The 23,345-nt window shown below is 60.1% G+C and overlaps 1 protein-coding gene across 2 annotated transcripts in view; it reads right to left on the reverse strand.

The window, feature by feature from the left end:
- The window catches only part of dnah10 (dynein axonemal heavy chain 10), a 380,504-nt gene that overhangs the window by 30,388 nt on the left and 326,771 nt on the right, over window positions 1-23,345 (reverse strand). For both annotated transcript variants that reach the window (XM_087999811.1, XM_087999812.1), the window contains exon 68: window positions 696-850. In XM_087999811.1, coding sequence (XP_087855937.1) covers window positions 696-850 — 155 coding nt within the window. The remainder of the gene's footprint in view (window positions 1-695; window positions 851-23,345) is intronic.

Genomic DNA, 23,345 nt, shown 5'->3' on the forward strand with positions numbered 1-23,345 from the left:
CTAGCTAAATACAGGGGGACAATTGAAGAGAAACCTTGCTAATTTACTCTGGCGTTAGAGACACACATCTGCACCTTTCCTGTATCTATTAGGTAGAGTGGATTCTAATTGTGTTAAGAAGCTCAGGGACTCAAATTACCTGTTGCCACCTGATATTACTGAACCAACAGCAGGCAGTAGAATAACAGCAATCCATACATACTCACTTTAAACAACAAACTCTGCTTCCCAGCGCACAAATTGTATTGTTAACTGGAAAAATAATCAGCAGTTCTAAAAAGGGGTCATTGATGACTTGAAAGGTTTAATCTGACCCTAACTAATCAGAACAGGAAGATCCTAGCTTTGTGTTTGATGCTTCTTTATCCTACATAAATATCTGAACATGAAAGACTGTAGTATCATCTTTGCAGTAAAACAGAACACATAACCAGTTACATTGAAAATACTACAGTTGTATTTACTCCTAGGCAAGAATTTGTGAAAATATAATCTTTTAGATTGTTATAAAATGTAAAGCTGTAAAAACCTTCAGTAATCAAAATGTTAATTGTATAAATATCTACCAACATGTCCCAGACACTGCCTACACAGAAACCTGACCCATTTGATGATTGTGTTATTGATATTTAATTTTCCTGCAGCTGCAGTGGGATGATTTCTTGAGCAGGTAATGGGGTAATTCAATCACTTACTTTTCTCCCATTGTGATAGTGATGTAATCCATCACTGCACGGTAAACACGATCAACTCGGAAACAGCGCAGCAGAAGAAGCTTCTGGAAATCATTCAAAGTGCTTTCGTACTGAAGAGGGAAATCAGCTTGCTCTGGTGCATCAAGGTCATACCACTGGGAGAAAAAGCACAGAATCAAAATACAGAACTATTCACCATCGCATATGTGTGCTTATGGAGGTGTGGAGTGTTAGAACTGAAACACTTGGACTCATGGCAAATTAAATGACAATTAACACAAACATTCCAATGTAATCACTGCATTATTAGCATTGCTAAATTAGCACAGTGCTGAGATGCTGCTCACAGCTCTCCAGTGATGACCAAGCTTATCCACACCACTCCCCGAGGGGAGATCACTGTCCACTCCCTGGGGGAGATCAGTGTCCACTCACCGGGGGAGATCACTGTCCACTCCCTGGGGGAGATCACTGTCCACTCCCCGGGGGAGATCAGTGTCCACTCCCCGGGGGAGATCAGTGTCCACTCCCCGGGGGAGATCACTGTCCACTCCCCGGGGGAGATCAGTGTCCACTCCCCGGGGGAGATCACTGTCCACTCCCCGGGGGAGATCAGTGTCCACTCCCCGGGGGAGATCAGTGTCCACTCCCCGGGGGAGATCAGTGTCCACTCCCCGGGGGAGATCACTGTCCACTCCCCGGGGGAGATCACTGTCCACTCCCTGGGGGAGATCACTGTCCACTCCCCGGGGGAGATCGGTGTCCACTCCCCGGGGGAGATCACAGTCCACTCCCCGGGGGAGATCAGTGTCCACTCCCCGGGGGAGATCAGTGTCCACTCCCCGGGGGAGATCACTGTCCACTCCCCGGGGGAGATCAGTGTCCACTCCCCGGGGGAGATCAGTGTCCACTCCCCGGGGGAGATCACTATCCACTCCCCGGGGGAGATCACTGTCTACTCCCCGGGGGAGATCACTATCCACTCCCTGGGGGAGATCACTGTCCACTCCCCGGGGGAGATCAGTATCCACTCACCGAGGGAGATCACTGTCCACTCCCCGGGGGAGATCACTGTCTACTCCCCGGGGGAGATCACTGTCCACTCCCTGGGGGAGATCACTGTCCACTCCTCGGAGGAGATCACTGTCCACTCCCCGGGGGAGATCACTGTCCACTCCCCGGGGGAGATCACTGTCCACTCCCTGGGGGAGATCACTGTCCACTCCTCGAAGGAGATCACTGTCCACTCCCCGGGGGAGATCACTGTCCACTCCCCGGGGGAGATCACTGTCCACTCCCTGGGGGAGATCACTGTCCACTCCCCGGGGGAGATCACTGTCCACTCCCCGGGGGAGATCGGTGTCCACTCCCCGGGGGAGATCACTGTCCACTCCCCGGGGGAGATCAGTGTCCACTCCCCGGGGGAGATCAGTGTCCACTCCCCGGGGGAGATCACTGTCCACTCCCCGGGGGAGATCAGTGTCCACTCCCCGGGGGAGGTCGGTGTCCACTCCCCGGGGGAGATCACTGTCCACTCCCCGGGGGAGATCACTGTCCACTCCCCGGGGGAGATCGGTGTCCACTCCCCGGGGGAGATCACTGTCCACTCCCCGGGGGAGATCACTATCCACTCCCCGGGGGAGATCAGTGTCCACTCCCCGGGGGGAGGTCACTGTCTACTCCCCGGGGGAGATCACTGTCCACTCCCCGGGGGAGATCAGTGTCCACTCCCCGGGGGAGATCACTGTCCACTCCCCGGGGGAGATCAGTGTCCACTCCCCGGGGGAGATCACTATCCACTCCCCGGGGGAGATCAGTGTCCACTCGCTGGGGGAGATCACTGTCCACTCCCCGGGGGAGATCACTGTCCACTCCCCGGGGGAGATCACTATCCACTCCCCGGGGGAGATCACTGTCTACTCCCCGGGGGAGATCAGTGTCCACTCCCCGGGGGAGATCACTATCCACTCCCCGGGGGAGATCAGTGTCCACTCCCCGGGGGAGATCACTATCCAGTCCCCGGGGGAGATCACTATCCACTCCCCGGGGGAGATCACTGTCCACTCCCCGGGGGAGATCGGTGTCCACTCCCCGGGGGAGATCACTGTCCACTCCCCGGGGGAGATCACTGTCCACTCCCCGGGGGAGATCACTGTCCACTCCCCGGGGGGAGATCACTGTCCAATCCTGGGAGGGAGATCACTGTTCATACCCCGGGGGAGATCACTGTCTGTAAGGATGTGTGTGTGAGAGTGTGGTGTTGGTGTGAGTGTGTGTGAGGGTGTGTATATGTGTGGGGGTGTGAGGGTGGTGTATGGGGAGTGGGGGGGTAGTGGGGGGGGATGTGTGTGTCTGGGTGTGTGTGGCTGTGTGTATGTGTGGGGAGGCTGGGGAGATGTGAGTGTGTGTGTGTGTGTGAGAGGGTGTGTGAGGGGCTCTGGTGGGTGTGGGTGTGTGTTGGGTACGTCGGGGTGTGTATGTGTGGGGGGGCTGCGGGATGTGGGTGTGAGTGTGTGTGGATGTATGTGTATGGAGGTTGTGGGTGTGAGTGTGGGTGCGTGTGGGTGTATGTGTGGGGGGGATCTGAGTGTGTGTGTGTGTGAGTGGCGGTATGGGTGTGTGTATGTGTGTGTGGGGTGTGTGTGGGGGGCTGTGTCTGGGGTGTGTATGTGTTGGAGCGTCTGGGGGATGCGTATGCTTGTATGGGGGGGTCTGGGTATGTATGGGTCGAGTGTTTGTGTGTGCGGGGGTGTGTGTTGGGAGGTCTGGGTATGCGTGGGGTGTGTGTGGATGTGTGCGTGTGTGTGTTTGTGTGTGTTTGGGTGTGTTTGGGGGGTGGGTCTGGGTGTGTGAAGGTGTTTGGGTGTGTGTGTGGGGGTGGGTATGTGTGGAACGTGTGGGGGGATGTGGGTTTGTGTGTGTGTGGGGGTGTGTGTGTGGGTCTGTGTGTGTGTGGGGGTGAGTTGGGTGTATGTGGAGAGGAGCATGTGGCTGTGTTTGAATGCAGATCTTCACGCTACCAACTGCAGTACCATATCCCAGAGCTGGGGGCAGCAGAAGGGAGTTTGGAAGAACTACTCTCTGGTCAGAGTGACCAAGCTGGTTAAAGGCCTTGGGTAAGTTCTCTTAGCAACGGCTGAGCAAAATTTTCAGATCAGCTTGTGGCTTCTTCCTCCCCACCCCCAGAGGCACTGAGAGCTCGGCACGTCGCCTTGAGCTAGCCTCCTGGCAACAGACTGGGATTGCCAAAGCTGCAGGCAGTCTTCATGCTGGAGGCTTCCCCTATCTCTCTCTTTGCGATGCCTCAACTACAGGTTTCACCTCCTCAGAAGCTGCACAGCCTCTTTGTTGTCTGCCCAGAAGCTGAGTGTGCACTGTAATTAGCCAATCTAGGAATTGCTGGGTGACTTTCTCACTCAGTCCAGATTGTGCCACCCCCACCTGAATTGTTCCTGGAGATTTAGTCTGGTCCCAAAGGGAAATCCCCAGTCTCACAGTCTGAGCCATCCTGACAAACTGCTAATGACTCCATGTACTCTTGCTGCCATCTACTGGCATTGCACTGAAACTACAAATCACATCTCGTCAGTACAATGTTAACTCAAATTCATCTGTAATTTTAAATGCACAATTGTACATTTATTGCCTACTGTGGTTGTCATATTGAACAGATTCATTGAAATATGATTGATCAACATGCCTTCATTTTCAGCGGCAGTGAGAGTGAGGAGCTGAGTGGGAACGGGGAGAGTGAGGAGCTGAGTGGGAGCGGGGAGAGTGAGGAGCTGAGTGGGAGCGGGGAGAGTGAGGAGCTGAGTGGGAGAGGGGGAGGGGGAGGAGCTGAGAGGGAGAGGGGGAGGGGAGGAGCTGAGTGGGAGAGGGGGAGGGGGAGGAGCTGAGTGGGAGCGGGGAGAGTGAGGAGCTGAGTGGGAGCGGGGAGAGTGAGGAGCTGAGTGGGAGAGGGGGAGGGGGAGGAGCTGAGTGGGAGAGGGGGAGGGGGAGGAGCTGAGTGGGAGAGGGGGAGGGGGAGGAGCTGAGTGGGAAGGGCTAGGTTGAGGAGCTGAGGGAGCGGGGAGAGTGAGGAGTGGAGTGCGAGGGGGGAGAGTGAGAAGCAGAGTGGGAACGGGAAGAGTGAGGAGCTGAGTGGGAGCGGGGAGAGTGAGGAGGTGAATGGGAGGGTGGAGAGTGAGGAGCTGAGTGGGAGCGAGGAAAGTGAGGGGCTGAGTGGGAGGGTGGAGAGTGAGGAGCTGAGTGGGTTCGGTGAGAGTGAGGATCTGAGTGGGATTGGGGAGATTGAGGAGCTGAGTGGGAGAGGGGAGAGTGAGGAGCTGAGTGGGCGTGGGGAGAGTGAGGAGCTGAGTGGGCGTGGGGAGAGTGAGGAGCTGAGTGGGAGGGGGAGAGTGAGGAGCTGAGTGGGTTCGGGGAGGGTGAGGAGCTGGGTGGGCGTGGGGAGAGTGAGGAGCTGAGTGGGAGGGGGAGAGTGAGGAGCTGAGTGGGGGGGGGAGAGTGAGGAGCTGAGGGGGAGGGGGAGGAGCTGAGTAGGAGTGGGGAGAGTGAGGAGCTGAGTGGGAGCGGGGAGGGTGAGGAGCTGAGTGGGAGAGGGGAGAGTGAGGAGCTGAGGGGGAGGGGGAGGAGCTGAGTAGGAGTGGGGAGAGTGAGGAGCTGAGTGGGAGAGGGGAGAGTGAAGAGCTAAGTGGGATCGGGGAGAGTGAGGAGGTGAGTGGGATCGGGGAGAGTGAGGAGCTGAGTGGGAGTAGGGAGCGTGAGGAGTGAGGAGCTGATTGGGAGGGGGGAGAGTGAGGAGTGAGCGGGAGGGGGAGAGTGAAGAACTGAGTGAGAGCAGGGAGAGTGAGGAGCTGAGTGGTAGCGGGGAGAGTGAGGAGCTGAGTGGGAGAGGGGAGACTGAGGAGTTGAGTGGGAGCAGGGAGGGTAAGGAGCTGAGTAGGAGAGGGGAGAGGGAGGAGTTGAGTGGGAAAAGGGAGAGTGAGGAGTTGAGTGGGAAAAGGGAGAGTGGGGAGCTGAGGGGGAAGGTGGAGGGTGAGGAGCTGAGTAGGAGAGGGGAGAGTGAGGTGCTGAGGAGGAGCAGGGAGGGTGAGGAGCTGAGTGTGAGAGGGGAGAGTGAGGTGCTGAGGGGGAGCGGGGAGAGTGAGGAGCTGAATGGGAGGAGGGAGGGTGATGAGCTGAGTGTGAGAGGGGATCGTGAGGAGCTAAGTTGGAGAGTGAGGAGCTGAGTGGAAGTGGGCAGTGTGAGAAGCTGAGTGGGAACGGGGAGAGTGAGGAGCTGAGTGGGAGCGGGGAGAGTGAGGAGTGAGCGTGAGCGGGGAGAGTGAGGAGCTGAGTGGGAGAGGGGAGAGTGAGGAGGAGTGGGGAGAGGGAGGAGCTGAGTGGGAGTGGGGAGGGTGAGGAGCTGAGTGGGAGAGGGGAGAGTGAGGAGCTGAGAGGGAGGGGGGAGTGAGGAGCTGAGCGGGATTGGGGTGAGTGAGGAGCTGAGTGGGAGATTGAGGAGCTGAGTGGGAGAGTGAGGAGTTGAGTGGGAGTGGGGAGTGTGAGAAGCTAAGTAGGAACGGGGAGAGTGAGGAGCTGAGTGGGAGAGGGGAGAGTGAGGAGCTGAGTGGGAGAGGGGAGAGTGAGGAGCTGAGTGGGAGAGGGGAGAGTGAGGAGCTGAGTGGGAGAAGGGATAGTGAGGAGCTGAGTGGGAGAGTGAGGAGCTGAGTGGGAGCGAGGAAAGTGAGGAGCTGAGTGGGATCGGGGAGAGTGAGGATCTGAGTGGGATTGGGGAGATTGAGGAGCTGGGTGGGCGCGGGGAGAGTGAGGAGCTGAGTGGGAGGGGGGAGAGTGAGGAGCTGTGGGAGGGGGCAGTGTGAGGAACTGAGGGGGAAGGTGGAGGGTGAGGAGCTGAGTTGGAGTGGGGAGAGTGAGGAGCTGAGTGGGATCGGGGAGGGTGAGGAGCTGAGTGGGAGAGGGGAGAGTGAGGAGATGGGGGGGAGATTGAGGAGCTGAGTTGGAGAGGGGAGAGTGAGGAGCTGAGTGAGAACGGGGAGAGTGAGGAGCTGAGTGGGAGAGCGGAGAGTGAGGAGCTGAGTAGGTCCGGGGAGAGTGAGAATCTGAGTGGGATTGGGGAGAGTGAGGAGCTGAGTGGGAGGGTGGAGACTGAGGAGCTGAGTAGGTCCGGGGAGAGTGAGAATCTGAGTGGGATTGGGGAGAGTGAGGAGCTGAGTGGGAGCGGGGAGGGTGAGGAACTGAGTGGCAGGGGGGAGAGTGAGGAGCTGAGGGGGAGAGGGGAGAGTGAGGAGCTGAGGGGGAAGGTGGAGGGTGAGGAGCTGAGTAGGAGTGGGGAGCTGAGTGGGAGGGTGAGGAGCTGAGGGGAAGAGTGGGGAGCTGAGTGGGAGAGTGAGGAGCTGAGTGGGAGAGTGAGGAGCTGAGTGGGAAACAGAGGAGCTGAGTGGGAGAGGGGAGAGTGAGGAGCTGAGTGGGAGGGGGGAGTGAGGGGCTGAGTGGGAGCGGTGCGAGTGAGGTGCTAAGGGGGAGCGGAGAGAGTGAGGAGCTGAGTGGGAAAGGGGAGAGTGAGGAGCTCAGTGGGAGCAGGGAGGGTGAGGAGCTGACTGGGAAGGGGGGAGTGAGGAGCTGAGTGGTAGCGGGGAGAGTGAGGAGTTGAGTGGGAAAGGGGAGAGTGAGGAGCTGAGGGGGAAGGTGGAGGGTGAGGAGCTGAGTAGGAGAGGGGAGAGTGAGGTGCTGAGGGGGAGCGGGGAGAGTGAGGAGCTGAGTGGGAGTGGGGTGAGTAAGGTGCAAAGTGGGAGAGGGGAGTGAGGAGCTGAGCGGGAGAGGGGAGAGTGAGGAGCTGAGTGGGAGAGTGAGGAGCTGAGGAGGAGTGGGGAGAGGGAGGAGCTGAGTGGGAGTGGGGAGAGTGAGGAGCTAAGTGGGTGAGGAGCTGAGTGGGAGGGGGGAGTGAGGAGCTGAGCGGGATAGGGGAGAGTGAGGAGCTGAGTGGGAGAGTGAGGAGTTGAGTGGGAGTGGGGAGTGTGAGAAGCTGAGTGGGAACGGGGAGAGTGAGGAGCTGAGTGGGTGCGGGGAGAGTGAGGAGCTGAGTGGGAGAGGGGAGAGTGAGGAGCTGAGTGGGAGAGGGAAGAGTGAGGTGCTGAGTGGGAGAGTGAGGAGCTGAGTGGGATCGGGGAGAGTGAGGATCTGAGTGGGATTGGGGAGTTTGAGGAGCTGAGTGGGGGAGGGGAGAGTGAGGAGCTGAGTGGGATCGGGGAGTTTGAGGAGCTGAGTGGGGGAGGGGAGAGTGAGGAGCTGAGTGGGATCGGGGAGAGTGAGGAGCTGAGGGGGAAGGTGGAGGGTGAGGTGCTGAGTAGGAGTGGGGAGAGTGAGGAGCTGAGTGGGAGAGGGGAGAGTGAGGAGCTGAGTGGGAGAGGGGAGAGTGAGGAGCTGAGTGGGAGAGGGGAGAGTGAGGAGCTGAGTGGGAGAGTGAGGAGCTGAGTGGGATCGGGGTGAGGATTTGAGTGGGATTGGGGAGATTGAGGAGCTGAGTGGGGGAGGGGAGAGTGAGGAGCTGAGTGGGAGCGGGGAAAGTGAGTGGCTGAGTGGGATCGGGGAAAGTGAGAGCTGAGTGGGATTGGGGAGAATGAGGAGCTGAGTGGGAGAGGGGAGAGTGAGGAGCTGAGTGGGAGAGGGGAAAATGATGAGCTCAGTGGGAGTGGGGTAAGTAAGGAGCAAAGTGGGAGTGGGGAGAGTGAGGAGCTGAGTGGGAAAGGGGAGAGTGAGGAGCTGAGTGGGAGCAGGGAGGGTGAGGAGCTGATTGGGAGGGGGGAGAGTGAGGAGTTGAGTGGGAAAGGGGAGAGTGAAGAGCTGAGGGGTAAGGTGGAGGGTGAGGAGCTGAGTGGGAGATTGAGGAGCTGAGTGGGAGAGTGAGGAGCTGAGGAGGAGTGGGGAGAGAGAGGAGCTGAGTGGGAGTGTGGAGGGTGAGGAGCTGAGTGGGAGAGGGGAGAGTGAGGAGCTAAGTGGGAGAGTGAGGAGCTGAGTGGGAGATTGAGGAGCTGAGTGGGAGAGTGAGGAGTTGAGTGGGAGTGGGGAGTGTGAGAAGCTAAGTAGGAACGGGGAGAGTGAGGAGCTGAGTGGGAGAGTGAGGAGCTGAGTGGGAGAGGGGAGAGTGAGGAGCTGAGTGGGAGAGTGAGGAGCTGAGTGGGATCGGGGAGAGTGAGGATCTGAGTGGGATTGGGGCGATTGAAGAGCTGAGTGGGGGAGGGGAGAGTGAGGAGCTGAGTGGGAGCGGGGAAAGTGAGTGGCTGAGTTGGATCGGGGAGAGTGAGGATCTGAGTGGGATTGGGGAGATTGAAGAGCTGAGTGGGGGAGGGGAGAGTGAGGAGCTGAGTGGGAGCGGGGAAAGTGAGTGGCTGAGTGGGATCGGGGAAAGTGAGAGCTGAGTGGGATTGGGGAGATTGAGGAGCTGAGTGGGGAGAGGGAGGAGCTGAGTGGGAGTGGGGAGGGTGAGGAGCTGAGTGGGAGAGGGGAGAGTGAGGAGCTAAGTGGGAGAGTGAGGACCTGAGTGGGAGGGTGGAGTGAGGAGCTGAGCGGGATAGGGGAGAGTGAGGAGCTGAGTGGGAGATTGAGGAGCTGAGTGGGAGAGTGAGGAGTTGAGTGGGAGTGGGGAGTGTGAGAGGCTAAGTAGGAACGGGGAGAGTGAGGAGCTGAGTGGGTGCGGGGAGAGTGAGGAGCTGAGTGGGAAAGGGGAGAGTGAGGAGCTGAGGGGGAAGGTGGAGGGTGAGGAGCTGAGTAGGAGAGGGGAGAGTGAGGTGCTGAGGGGGAGTGGGGAGAGTGAGGAGCTGAGTGGGAAAGGGGAGAGTGAGGAGCTGAGTGGGAGCGGGGAGAGTGAGGAGCTGAGAGGGAAAGGGGAGAGTGAGGAGCTGAGGGGGAAGGTGGAGGGTGAGGAGCTGAGTAGGAGAGGGGAGAGGGAGGTGCTGAGGGGGAGCGGGGAGAGTGAGGAGCTGAGTGGGAAAGGGGAGAGTGAGGAGCTGAGTGGGAGCAGCTAGGGTGAGGAGCTGAGTGGGAGAGGGGAGAGTGAGGAGCTAAGTGGGAGAGTGAGGAGCTGAGTGGGGGGGAGTGAGGAGCTGAGCGGGAGAGGGGAGAGTGAGGAGCTGAGTGGGAGATTGAGGAGTTGAGTGGGAGAGTGAGGAGCTGAGGAGGAGTGGGGAGAGGGAGGAGCTGAGTGGGATCGGGGAGAGTGAGGATCTGAGTGGGATTGGGGAGTTTGAGGAGCTGAGTGGGGGAGGGGAGAGTGAGGAGCTGAGTGGGATCGGGGAGAGTGAGGAGCTGAGGGGGAAGGTGGAGGGTGAGGTGCTGAGTAGGAGTGGGGAGAGTGAGGAGCTGAGTGGGAGAGGGGAGAGTGAGGAGCTGAGTGGGAGAGGGGAGAGTGAGGAGCTGAGTGGGAGAGTGAGGAGCTGAGTGGGATCGGGGTGAGGATTTGAGTGGGATTGGGGAGATTGAGGAGCTGAGTGGGGGAGGGGAGAGTGAGGAGCTGAGTGGGAGCGGGGAAAGTGAGTGGCTGAGTGGGATCGGGGAAAGTGAGAGCTGAGTGGGATTGGGGAGAATGAGGAGCTGAGTGGGAGAGGGGAGAGTGAGGAGCTGAGTGGGAGAGGGGAAAATGATGAGCTCAGTGGGAGTGGGGTAAGTAAGGAGCAAAGTGGGAGTGGGGAGAGTGAGGAGCTGAGTGGGAAAGGGGAGAGTGAGGAGCTGAGTGGGAGCAGGGAGGGTGAGGAGCTGATTGGGAGGGGGGAGAGTGGGAAAGGGGAGAGTGAGGAGCTGAGGGGTAAGGTGGAGGGTGAGGAGCTGAGTGGGAGATTGAGGAGCTGAGTGGGAGAGTGAGGAGCTGAGGAGGAGTGGGGAGAGAGAGGAGCTGAGTGGGAGTGTGGAGGGTGAGGAGCTGAGTGGGAGAGGGGAGAGTGAGGAGCTGAATGGGAGAGTGAGGAGCTGAGTGGGAGATTGAGGAGCTGAGTGGGAGAGTGAGGAGTTGAGTGGGAGTGGGGAGTGTGAGAAGCTAAGTAGGAACGGGGAGAGTGAGGAGCTGAGTGGGAGAGTGAGGAGCTGAGTGGGAGAGGGGAGAGTGAGGAGCTGAGTGGGAGAGTGAGGAGCTGAGTGGGATCGGGGAGAGTGAGGATCTGAGTGGGATTGGGGAGATTGAAGAGCTGAGTGGGGGAGGGGAGAGTGAGGAGCTGAGTGGGAGCGGGGAAAGTGAGTGGCTGAGTGGGATCGGGGAAAGTGAGAGCTGAGTGGGATTGGGGAGATTGAGGAGCTGAGTGGGGAGAGGGAGGAGCTGAGTGGGAGTGGGGAGGGTGAGGAGCTGAGTGGGAGAGGGGAGAGTGAGGAGCTAAGTGGGAGAGTGAGGACCTGAGTGGGAGGGGGGAGTGAGGAGCTGAGCGGGAGGGGGGAGTGAGGAGCTGAGCGGGATAGGGGAGAGTGAGGAGCTGAGTGGGAGATTGAGGAGCTGAGTGGGAGAGTGAGGAGTTGAGTGGGAGTGGGGAGTGTGAGAAGCTAAGTAGGAACGGGGAGAGTGAGGAGCTGAGTGGGTGCGGGGAGAGTGAGGAGCTGAGTGGGAGAGGGGAAAATGATGAGCTCAGTGGGAGTGGGGTAAGTAAGGAGCAAAGTGGGAGGGTGGAGGGTGAGGAGATGAGAGGGAGAGGGGAGGGTCAGTAGCTGAGTGGGAGTGGGGAGAGTGAGGAGCTGAGTGGGAGCGGGGAGAGTGAGGAGCTGAGTGGTAGCAGGGAGAGTGAGGAGTTGAGTGGGAAAGGGGAGAGTGAGGAGCTGAGGGGGAAGGTGGAGGGTGAGGAGCTGAGTAGGAGAGGGGAGAGTGAGGTGCTGAGGGGGAGTGGGGAGAGTGAGGAGCTGAGTGGGAAAGAGGAGAGTGAGGAGCTGAGTGGGAGCGGGGAGAGTGAGGAGCTGAGAGGGAAAGGGGAGAGTGAGGAGCTGAGGGGGAAGGCGGAGGGTGAGGAGCTGAGTAGGAGAGGGGAGAGGGAGGTGCTGAGGGGGAGCGGGGAGAGTGAGGAGCTGAGTGGGAAATGGGAGAGTGAGGAGCTGAGTGGGAGCAGCTAGGGTGAGGAGCTGAGTGGGAGAGGGGAGAGTGAGGAGCTAAGTGGGAGAGTGAGGAGCTGAGTGGGGGGGGAGTGAGGAGCTGAGCGGGAGAGGGGAGAGTGAGGAGCTGAGTGGGAGAGGGGAGAGTGAGGAGCTGAGTGGGAGAGGGGAGAGTGAGGAGCTGAGTGGGAGAGTGAGGAGCTGAGTGGGAGAGGGGTGAGGATTTGAGTGGGATTGGGGAGATTGAGGAGCTGAGTGGGGGAGGGGAGAGTGAGGAGCTGAGTGGGAGCGGGGAAAGTGAGTGGCTGAGTGGGATCGGGGAAAGTGAGAGCTGAGTGGGATTGGGGAGAATGAGGAGCTGAGTGGGAGAGGGGAGAGTGAGGAGCTGAGTGGGAGAGGGGAAAATGATGAGCTCAGTGGGAGTGGGGTAAGTAAGGAGCAAAGTGGGAGTGGGGAGAGTGAGGAGCTGAGTGGGAAAGGGGAGAGTGAGGAGCTGAGTGGGAGCAGGGAGGGTGAGGAGATGATTGGGAGGGGGGAGAGTGAGGAGTTGAGTGGGAAAGGGGAGAGTGAGGAGCTGAGGGGTAAGGTGGAGGGTGAGGAGCTGAGTGGGAGATTGAGGAGCTGAGTGGGAGAGTGAGGAGCTGAGGAGGAGTGGGGAGAGAGAGGAGCTGAGTGGGAGTGTGGAGGGTGAGGAGCTGAGTGGGAGAGGGGAGAGTGAGGAGCTAAGTGGGAGAGTGAGGAGCTGAGTGGGAGATTGAGGAGCTGAGTGGGAGAGTGAGGAGTTGAGTGGGAGTGGGGAGTGTGAGAAGCTAAGTAGGAACGGGGAGAGTGAGGAGCTGAGTGGGAGAGTGAGGAGCTGAGTGGGAGAGGGGAGAGTGAGGAGCTGAGTGGGAGAGTGAGGAGCTGAGTGGGATCGGGGAGAGTGAGGATCTGAGTGGGATTGGGGCGATTGAAGAGCTGAGTGGGGGAGGGGAGAGTGAGGAGCTGAGTGGGAGCGGGGAAAGTGAGTGGCTGAGTGGGATCGGGGAAAGTGTGAGCTGAGTGGGATTGGGGAGATTGAGGAGCTGAGTGGGGAGAGGGAGGAGCTGAGTGGGAGTGGGGAGGGTGAGGAGCTGAGTGGGAGAGGGGAGAGTGAGGAGCTAAGTGGGAGAGTGAGGACCTGAGTGGGAGGGGGGAGTGAGGAGCTGAGCGGGATAGGGTAGAGTGAGGAGCTGAGGGGGAAGGTGGAGGGTGAGGAGCTGAGTAGGAGAGGGGAGAGGGAGGTGCTGAGGGGGAGCGGGGAGAGTGAGGAGCTGAGTGGGAAAGGGGAGAGTGAGGAGCTGAGTGGGAGCGGGGAGAGTGAGGAGCTGAGAGGGAAAGGGGAGGGTCAGTAGCTGAGTGGGAGTGGGGAGAGTGAGGAGCTGAGTGGGAGTGGGGAGAGTGAGGAGCTGAGTGGGAGCGGGGAGAGTGAGGAGTTGAGTGGGAAAGGGGAGAGTGAGGAGCTGAGGGGGAAGGTGGAGGGTGAGGAGCTGAGTAGGAGAGGGGAGAGTGAGGTGCTGAGGGGGAGTGGGGAGAGTGAGGAGCTGAGTGGGAAAGGGGAGAGTGAGGAGCTGAGTGGGAGCGGGGAGAGTGAGGAGCTGAGAGGGAAAGGGGAGAGTGAGGAGCTGAGGGGGAAGGTGGAGGGTGAGGAGCTGAGTAGGAGAGGGGAGAGGGAGGTGCTGAGGGGGAGCGGGGAGAGTGAGGAGCTGAGTGGGAAAGGGGAGAGTGAGGAGCTGAGTGGGAGCAGCTAGGGTGAGGAGCTGAGTGGGAGAGGGGAGAGTGAGGAGCTAAGTGGGAGAGTGAGGAGCTGAGTGGGGGGGGAGTGAGGAGCTGAGCGGGAGAGGGGAGAGTGAGGAGCTGAGTGGGAGATTGAGGAGTTGAGTGGGAGAGTGAGGAGCTGAGGAGGAGTGGGGAGAGGGAGGAGCTGAGTGGGATCGGGGAGAGTGAGGATCTGAGTGGGATTGGGGAGTTTGAGGAGCTGAGTGGGGGAGGGGAGAGTGAGGAGCTGAGTGGGATCGGGGAGAGTGAGGAGCTGAGGGGGAAGGTGGAGGGTGAGGTGCTGAGTAGGAGTGGGGAGAGTGAGGAGCTGAGTGGGAGAGGGGAGAGTGAGGAGCTGAGTGGGAGAGGGGAGAGTGAGGAGCTGAGTGGGAGAGGGGAGAGTGAGGAGCTGAGTGGGAGAGTGAGGAGCTGAGTGGGAGAGGGGTGAGGATTTGAGTGGGATTGGGGAGATTGAGGAGCTGAGTGGGGGAGGGGAGAGTGAGGAGCTGAGTGGGAGCGGGGAAAGTGAGTGGCTGAGTGGGATCGGGGAAAGTGAGAGCTGAGTGGGATTGGGGAGAATGAGGAGCTGAGTGGGAGAGGGGAGAGTGAGGAGCTGAGTGGGAGAGGGGAAAATGATGAGCTCAGTGGGAGTGGGGTAAGTAAGGAGCAAAGTGGGAGTGGGGAGAGTGAGGAGCTGAGTGGGAAAGGGGAGAGTGAGGAGCTGAGTGGGAGCAGGGAGGGTGAGGAGCTGATTGGGAGGGGGGAGAGTGAGGAGTTGAGTGGGAAAGGGGAGAGTGAGGAGCTGAGGGGTAAGGTGGAGGGTGAGGAGCTGAGTGGGAGATTGAGGAGCTGAGTGGGAGAGTGAGGAGCTGAGGAGGAGTGGGGAGAGAGAGGAGCTGAGTGGGAGTGTGGAGGGTGAGGAGCTGAGTGGGAGAGGGGAGAGTGAGGAGCTGAATGGGAGAGTGAGGAGCTGAGTGGGAGATTGAGGAGCTGAGTGGGAGAGTGAGGAGTTGAGTGGGAGTGGGGAGTGTGAGAAGCTAAGTAGGAACGGGGTGAGTGAGGAGCTGAGTGGGAGAGTGAGGAGCTGAGTGGGAGAGGGGAGAGTGAGGAGCTGAGTGGGAGAGTGAGGAGCTGAGTGGGATCGGGGAGAGTGAGGATCTGAGTGGGATTGGGGAGATTGAAGAGCTGAGTGGGGGAGGGGAGAGTGAGGAGCTGAGTGGGAGCGGGGAAAGTGAGTGGCTGAGTGGGATCGGGGAAAGTGAGAGCTGAGTGGGATTGGGGAGATTGAGGAGCTGAGTGGGGAGAGGGAGGAGCTGAGTGGGAGTGGGGAGGGTGAGGAGCTGAGTGGGAGAGAGGAGAGTGAGGAGCTAAGTGGGAGAGTGAGGACCTGAGTGGGAGGGGGGAGTGAGGAGCTGAGCGGGATAGGGGAGAGTGAGGAGCTGAGTGGGAGATTGAGGAGCTGAGTGGGAGAGTGAGGAGTTGAGTGGGAGTGGGGAGTGTGAGAAGCTAAGTAGGAACGGGGAGAGTGAGGAGCTGAGTGGGTGCGGGGAGAGTGAGGAGCTGAGTGGGAGAGGGGAAAATGATGAGCTCAGTGGGAGTGGGGTAAGTAAGGAGCAAAGTGGGAGGGTGGAGGGTGAGGAGATGAGAGGGAGAGGGGAGGGTCAGTAGCTGAGTGGGAGCGGGGAGAGTGAGGAGCTGAGTGGTAGCGGGGAGAGTGAGGAGCTGAGTGGTAGCGGGGAGAGTGAGGAGCTGAGGGGGAAGGTGGAGGGTGAGGAGCTGAGTAGGAGAGGGGAGAGTGAGGTGCTGAGGGGGAGTGGGGAGAGTGAGGAGCTGAGTGGGAAAGAGGAGAGTGAGGAGCTGAGTGGGAGAGGGGAGAGTGAGGAGCTAAGTGGGAGAGTGAGGAGCTGAGTGGGGGGGGAGTGAGGAGCTGAGCGGGAGAGGGGAGAGTGAGGAGCTGAGTGGGAGAGGGGAGAGTGAGGAGCTGAGTGGGAGAGGGGAGAGTGAGGAGCTGAGTGGGAGAGTGAGGAGCTGAGTGGGAGAGGGGTGAGGATTTGAGTGGGATTGGGGAGATTGAGGAGCTGAGTGGGGGAGGGGAGAGTGAGGAGCTGAGTGGGAGAGGGGAGAGTGAGGAGCTGAGTGGGAGTGGGGAGAGTGAGGAGCTGAGTGGGAAAGGGGAGAGTGAGGAGCTGAGTGGGAGCGGGGAGAGTGAGGAGCTGAGAGGGAAAGGGGAGAGTGAGGAGCTGAGGGGGAAGGTGGAGGGTGAGGAGCTGAGTAGGAGAGGGGAGAGGGAGGTGCTGAGGGGGAGCGGGGAGAGTGAGGAGCTGAGTGGGAAAGGGGAGAGTGAGGAGCTGAGTGGGAGCAGCTAGGGTGAGGAGCTGAGTGGGAGAGGGGAGAGTGAGGAGCTAAGTGGGAGAGTGAGGAGCTGAGTGGGGGGGGAGTGAGGAGCTGAGCGGGAGAGGGGAGAGTGAGGAGCTGAGTGGGAGATTGAGGAGTTGAGTGGGAGAGTGAGGAGCTGAGGAGGAGTGGGGAGAGGGAGGAGCTGAGTGGGATCGGGGAGAGTGAGGATCTGAGTGGGATTGGGGAGTTTGAGGAGCTGAGTGGGGGAGGGGAGAGTGAGGAGCTGAGTGGGATCGGGGAGAGTGAGGAGCTGAGGGGGAAGGTGGAGGGTGAGGTGCTGAGTAGGAGTGGGGAGAGTGAGGAGCTGAGTGGGAGAGGGGAGAGTGAGGAGCTGAGTGGGAGAGGGGAGAGTGAGGAGCTGAGTGGGAGAGGGGAGAGTGAGGAGCTGAGTGGGAGAGTGAGGAGCTGAGTGGGAGAGGGGTGAGGATTTGAGTGGGATTGGGGAGATTGAGGAGCTGAGTGGGGGAGGGGAGAGTGAGGAGCTGAGTGGGAGCGGGGAAAGTGAGTGGCTGAGTGGGATCGGGGAAAGTGAGAGCTGAGTGGGATTGGGGAGAATGAGGAGCTGAGTGGGAGAGGGGAGAGTGAGGAGCTGAGTGGGAGAGGGGAAAATGATGAGCTCAGTGGGAGTGGGGTAAGTAAGGAGCAAAGTGGGAGTGGGGAGAGTGAGGAGCTGAGTGGGAAAGGGGAGAGTGAGGAGCTGAGTGGGAGCAGGGAGGGTGAGGAGCTGATTGGGAGGGGGGAGAGTGAGGAGTTGAGTGGGAAAGGGGAGAGTGAGGAGCTGAGGGGTAAGGTGGAGGGTGAGGAGCTGAGTGGGAGATTGAGGAGCTGAGTGGGAGAGTGAAGAGCTGAGGAGGAGTGGGGAGAGAGAGGAGCTGAGTGGGAGTGTGGAGGGTGAGGAGCTGAGTGGGAGAGGGGAGAGTGAGGAGCTAAGTGGGAGAGTGAGGAGCTGAGTGGGAGATTGAGGAGCTGAGTGGGAGAGTGAGGAGTTGAGTGGGAGTGGGGAGTGTGAGAAGCTAAGTAGGAACGGGGAGAGTGAGGAGCTGAGTGGGAGAGTGAGGAGCTGAGTGGGAGAGGGGAGAGTGAGGAGCTGAGTGGGAGAGTGAGGAGCTGAGTGGGATCGGGGAGAGTGAGGATCAGAGTGGGATTGGGGCGATTGAAGAGCTGAGTGGGGGAGGGGAGAGTGAGGAGCTGAGTGGGAGCGGGGAAAGTGAGTGGCTGAGTGGGATCGGGGAAAGTGTGAGCTGAGTGGGATTGGGGAGATTGAGGAGCTGAGTGGGGAGAGGGAGGAGCTGAGTGGGAGAGGGGAGAGTGAGGAGCTAAGTGGGAGAGTGAGGACCTGAGTGGGAGGGGGGAGTGAGGAGCTGAGCGGGATAGGGTAGAGTGAGGAGCTGAGTGGGAGATTGAGGAGCTGAGTGGGAGAGTGAGGAGTTGAGTGGGAGTGGGGAGTGTGAGAGGCTAAGTAGGAACGGGGAGAGTGAGGAGCTGAGTGGGTGCGGGGAGAGTGAGGAGCTGAGTGGGCGAGGGGAAAATGATGAGCTCAGTGGGAGTGGGGTAAGTAAGGAGCAAAGTGGGAGGGTGGAGGGTGAGGAGATGAGAGGGAGAGGGGAGGGTCAGTAGCTGAGTGGGAGTGGGGAGAGTGAGGAGCTGAGTGGTAGCGGGGAGAGTGAGGAGTTGAGTGGGAAAGGGGAGAGTGAGGAGCTGAGGGGGAAGGTGGAGGGTGAGGAGCTGAGTAGGAGAGGGGAGAGTGAGGTGCTGAGGGGGAGTGGGGAGAGTGAGGAGCTGAGTGGGAAAGGGGAGAGTGAGGAGCTGAGTGGGAGCGGGGAGAGTGAGGAGCTGAGAGGGAAAGGGGAGAGTGAGGAGCTGAGGGGGAAGGTGGAGGGTGAGGAGCTGAGTAGGAGAGGGGAGAGGGAGGTGCTGAGGGGGAGCGGGGAGAGTGAGGAGCTGAGTGGGAAAGGGGAGAGTGAGGAGCTGAGTGGGAGCAGCTAGGGTGAGGAGCTGAGTGGGAGAGGGGAGAGTGAGGAGCTAAGTGGGAGAGTGAGGAGCTGAGTGGGGGGGGAGTGAGGAGCTGAGCGGGAGAGGGGAGAGTGAGGAGCTGAGTGGGAGATTGAGGAGTTGAGTGGGAGAGTGAGGAGCTGAGGAGGAGTGGGGAGAGGGAGGAGCTGAGTGGGTTCGGGGAGAGTGAGGATCTGAGTGGGATTGGGGAGTTTGAGGAGCTGAGCGGGAGAGGGGAGAGTGAGGAGCTGAGTGGGAGAGGGGAGAGTGAGGAGCTGAGTGGGAGAGGGGAGAGTGAGGAGCTGAGTGGGAGAGTGAGGAGCTGAGTGGGAGAGGGGTGAGGATTTGAGTGGGATTGGGGAGATTGAGGAGCTGAGTGGGGGAGGGGAGAGTGAGGAGCTGAGTGGGAGCGGGGAAAGTGAGTGGCTGAGTGGGATCGGGGAAAGTGAGAGCTGAGTGGGATTGGGGAGAATGAGGAGCTGAGTGGGAGAGGGGAGAGTGAGGAGCTGAGTGGGAGAGGGGAAAATGATGAGCTCAGTGGGAGTGGGGTAAGTAAGGAGCAAAGTGGGAGTGGGGAGAGTGAGGAGCTGAGTGGGAAAGGGGAGAGTGAGGAGCTGAGTGGGAGCAGGGAGGGTGAGGAGCTGATTGGGAGGGGGGAGAGTGAGGAGTTGAGTGGGAAAGGGGAGAGTGAGGAGCTGAGGGGTAAGGTGGAGGGTGAGGAGCTGAGTGGGAGATTGAGGAGCTGAGTGGGAGAGTGAGGAGCTGAGGAGGAGTGGGGAGAGAGAGGAGCTGAGTGGGAGTGTGGAGGGTGAGGAGCTGAGTGGGAGAGGGGAGAGTGAGGAGCTGAATGGGAGAGTGAGGAGCTGAGTGGGAGATTGAGGAGCTGAGTGGGAGAGTGAGGAGTTGAGTGGGAGTGGGGAGTGTGAGAAGCTAAGTAGGAACGGGGAGAGTGAGGAGCTGAGTGGGAGAGTGAGGAGCTGAGTGGGAGAGGGGAGAGTGAGGAGCTGAGTGGGAGAGTGAGGAGCTGAGTGGGATCGGGGAGAGTGAGGATCTGAGTGGGATTGGGGAGATTGAAGAGCTGAGTGGGGGAGGGGAGAGTGAGGAGCTGAGTGGGAGCGGGGAAAGTGAGTGGCTGAGTGGGATCGGGGAAAGTGAGAGCTGAGTGGGATTGGGGAGATTGAGGAGCTGAGTGGGGAGAGGGAGGAGCTGAGTGGGAGTGGGGAGGGTGAGGAGCTGAGTGGGAGAGAGGAGAGTGAGGAGCTAAGTGGGAGAGTGAGGACCTGAGTGGGAGGGGGGAGTGAGGAGCTGAGCGGGATAGGGGAGAGTGAGGAGCTGAGTGGGAGATTGAGGAGCTGAGTGGGAGAGTGAGGAGTTGAGTGGGAGTGGGGAGTGTGAGAAGCTAAGTAGGAACGGGGAGAGTGAGGAGCTGAGTGGGTGCGGGGAGAGTGAGGAGCTGAGTGGGAGAGGGGAAAATGATGAGCTCAGTGGGAGTGGGGTAAGTAAGGAGCAAAGTGGGAGGGTGGAGGGTGAGGAGATGAGAGGGAGAGGGGAGGGTCAGTAGCTGAGTGGGAGTGGGGAGAGTGAGGAGCTGAGTGGGAGCGGGGAGAGTGAGGAGCTGAGTGGTAGCAGGGAGAGTGAGGAGTTGAGTGGGAAAGGGGAGAGTGAGGAGCTGAGGGGGAAGGTGGAGGGTGAGGAGCTGAGTAGGAGAGGGGAGAGTGAGGTGCTGAGGGGGAGTGGGGAGAGTGAGGAGCTGAGTGGGAAAGAGGAGAGTGAGGAGCTGAGTGGGAGCGGGGAGAGTGAGGAGCTGAGAGGGAAAGGGGAGAGTGAGGAGCTGAGGGGGAAGGCGGAGGGTGAGGAGCTGAGTAGGAGAGGGGAGAGTGAGGTGCTGAGGGGGAGTGGGGAGAGTGAGGAGCTGAGTGGGAAAGAGGAGAGTGAGGAGCTGAGTGGGAGCGGGGAGAGTGAGGAGCTGAGAGGGAAAGGGGAGAGTGAGGAGCTGAGGGGGAAGGTGGAGGGTGAGGAGCTGAGTAGGAGAGGGGAGAGGGAGGTGCTGAGGGGGAGCGGGGAGAGTGAGGAGCTGAGTGGGAAAGGGGAGAGTGAGGAGCTGAGTGGGAGCAGCTAGGGTGAGGAGCTGAGTGGGAGAGGGGAGAGTGAGGAGCTAAGTGGGAGAGTGAGGAGCTGAGTGGGGGGGGAGTGAGGAGCTGAGCGGGAGAGTGGAGAGTGAGGAGCTGAGTGGGAGATTGAGGAGTTGAGTGGGAGAGTGAGGAGCTGAGGAGGAGTGGGGAGAGGGAGGAGCTGAGTGGGAGTGGGGAGGGTGAGGAGCTGAGTGGGAGAGGGGAGAGTGAGGAGCTAAGTGGGAGAGTGAGGAGCTGAGTGGGAGGGGGGAGTGAGGAGCTGAGCGGAATAGGGGAGAGTGAGGAGCTGAGTGGGAGATTGAGGAGCTGAGTGGGAGAGTGAGGAGTTGAGTGGGAGTGGGGAGTGTGAGAAGCTAAGTAGGAATGGGGAGAGTCAGGAGCTGAGTGGGAGAGGGGAGAGTGAGGAGCTGAGTGGGAGAGGGGAGAGTGAGGAGCCGAGTGGGAGAAGGGATAGTGAGGAGCTGTGTGGGAGAGTGAGGAGCTGAGTGGGAGCGAGGAAAGTGAGGAGCTGAGTGGGATCGGGGAGAGTGAGGATCTGAGTGGGATTGGGGAGATTGAGGAGCTTAGTGGGAGAGGGGAGAGTGAGGAGCTTAGTGGGAGCGGGGAAAGTGAGGGGCTGAGTGGGATCAGGGAGAGTGAGGAGCTGAGTGGGATTGGGGAGATTGAGGAGCTGGGTGGGCGCGGGGAGAGTGAGGAGCTGAGGGGGAGGGGAGAGAGTGAGGAGCTGAGTGGGAGGGGGCAGTGTGAGGAACTGAGGGGGAAGGTGGAGGGTGAGGAGCTGAGTTGGAGTGGGGAGAGTGAGGAGCTGAGTGGGTTTGGGGAGAGTGAGGAGCTTAGTGGGAGCGGGGAAAGTGAGGAGCTGTGTCGGAGTAGAGAGAGTGAGGAGCTGAGTGGGAGGGGTGAGAGTGAGGAGTGAGCGGGAGCGGGGAGAGTGAGGAGCTGAGTGGGAGAGGGGAGACTGAGGAGCTGAGTGGGAGGGGGGAGGGTGAGGAGCTGAGGGGGAGAGGGGAGAGTGGGGAGCTGAGTGGGAGAGTGAGGAGCTGAGTGGGAGAGTGAGGAGCTGAGTGGGAAACAGAGGAGCTGAGTGGGAGAGGGGAGAGTGAGGAGCTGAGTGGGAGCGGTGAGAGTGAGGTGCTAAGGGGGAGCGGAGAGAGTGAGGAGCTGACTGGGAAGGGGGGGAGTGAGGAGCTGAGTGGTAGCGGGGAGAGTGAGGAGGTGAGTGGGAAAGGGGAGAGTGAGGAGCTGAGGGGGAAGGTGGAGGGTGAGGAGCTGAGTAGGAGAGGGGAGAGTGAGGTGCTGAGGGGGAGCGGGGAGAGTGAGGAGCTGAGTGGGAGTGGGGTGAGTAAGGTGCAAAGTGTGAGAGGGGAGTGAGGAGCTGAGCGGGAGAGGGGAGAGTGAGGAGCTGAGTGGGAGATTGAGGAGCTGAGTGGGAGAGTGAGGAGCTGAGGAGGAGTGGGGAGAGGGAGGAGCTGAGTGGGAGTGGGGAGGGTGAGGAGCTGAGTGGGAGAGGGGAGAGTGAGGAGCTAAGTGGGAGAGTGAGGAGCTGAGTGGGAGGGGGGAGTGAGGAGCTGAGCGGGATAGGGGAGAGTGAGGAGCTGAGTGGGAGATTGAGGAGCTGAGTGGGAGAGTGAGGAGTTGAGTGGGAGTGGGGAGTGTGAGAAGCTAAGTAGGAACGGGGAGAGTGAGGAGCTGAGTGGGTGCGGGGAGAGTGAGGAGCTGAGTGGGAGAGGGGAAAATGATGAGCTCAGTGGGAGTGGGGTAAGTAAGGAGCAAAGTGGGAGGGTGGAGGGTGAGGAGATGAGAGGGAGAGGGGAGGGTCAGTAGCTGAGTGGGAGTGGGGAGAGTGAGGAGCTGAGTGGGAGCGGGGAGAGTGAGGAGCTGAGTGGTAGCGGGGAGAGTGAGGAGTTGAGTGGGAAAGGGGAGAGTGAGGAGCTGAGGGGGAAGGTGGAGGGTGAGGAGCTGAGTAGGAGAGGGGAGAGTGAGGTGCTGAGGGGGAGTGGGGAGAGTGAGGAGCTGAGTGGGAAAGAGGAGAGTGAGGAGCTGAGTGGGAGCAGCTAGGGTGAGGAGCTGAGTGGGAGAGGGGAGAGTGAGGAGCTAAGTGGGAGAGTGAGGAGCTGAGTGGGGGGGGAGTGAGGAGCTGAGCGGGAGAGGGGAGAGTGAGGAGCTGAGAGGGAAAGGGGAGAGTGAGGAGCTGAGGGGGAAGGTGGAGGGTGAGGAGCTGAGTAGGAGAGGGGAGAGGGAGGTGCTGAGGGGGAGCGGGGAGAGTGAGGAGCTGAGTGGGAAAGGGGAGAGTGAGGAGCTGAGTGGGAGCGGGGAGAGTGAGGAGCTGAGAGGGAAAGGGGAGAGTGAGGAGCTGAGGGGGAAGGTGGAGGGTGAGGAGCTGAGTAGGAGAGGGGAGAGGGAGGTGCTGAGGGGGAGCGGGGAGAGTGAGGAGCTGAGTGGGAAAGGGGAGAGTGAGGAGCTGAGTGGGAGCAGCTAGGGTGAGGAGCTGAGTGGGAGAGGGGAGAGTGAGGAGCTAAGTGGGAGAGTGAGGAGCTGAGTGGGGGGGGAGTGAGGAGCTGAGCGGGAGAGGGGAGAGTGAGGAGCTGAGTGGGAGATTGAGGAGTTGAGTGGGAGAGTGAGGAGCTGAGGAGGAGTGGGGAGAGGGAGGAGCTGAGTGGGAGTGGGGAGGGTGAGGAGCTGAGTGGGAGAGGGGAGAGTGAGGAGCTAAGTGGGAGAGTGAGGAGCTGAGTGGGAGGGGGGAGTGAGGAGCTGAGCGGAATAGGGGAGAGTGAGGAGCTGAGTGGGAGATTGAGGAGCTGAGTGGGAGAGTGAGGAGTTGAGTGGGAGTGGGGAGTGTGAGAAGCTAAGTAGGAATGGGGAGAGTGAGGAGCTGAGTGGGAGAGGGGAGAGTGAGGAGCTGAGTGGGAGAGGGGAGAGTGAGGAGCCGAGTGGGAGAAGGGATAGTGAGGAGCTGTGTGGGAGAGTGAGGAGCTGAGTGGGAGCGAGGAAAGTGAGGAGCTGAGTGGGATCAGGGAGAGTGAGGAGCTGAGTGGGATTGGGGAGATTGAGGAGCTTAGTGGGAGAGGGGAGAGTGAGGAGCTGAGTGGGAGCGGGGAAAGTGAGGGGCTGAGTGGGATCAGGGAGAGTGAGGAGCTGAGTGGGATTGGGGAGATTGAGGAGCTGGGTGGGCGCGGGGAGAGTGAGGAGCTGAGGGGGAGGGGGGAGAGTGAGGAGCTGAGTGGGAGGGGGCAGTGTGAGGAACTGAGGGGGAAGGTGGAGGGTGAGGAGCTGAGTTGGAGTGGGGAGAGTG

The sequence above is a fragment of the Chiloscyllium plagiosum genome, unplaced genomic scaffold, assembly GCF_037043375.1.
Source record: "Chiloscyllium plagiosum isolate Xiang-an unplaced genomic scaffold, Cpla_swu_hap1 HiC_scaffold_24, whole genome shotgun sequence".
Taxonomy (NCBI): Eukaryota; Metazoa; Chordata; class Chondrichthyes; order Orectolobiformes; family Hemiscylliidae; genus Chiloscyllium; species Chiloscyllium plagiosum.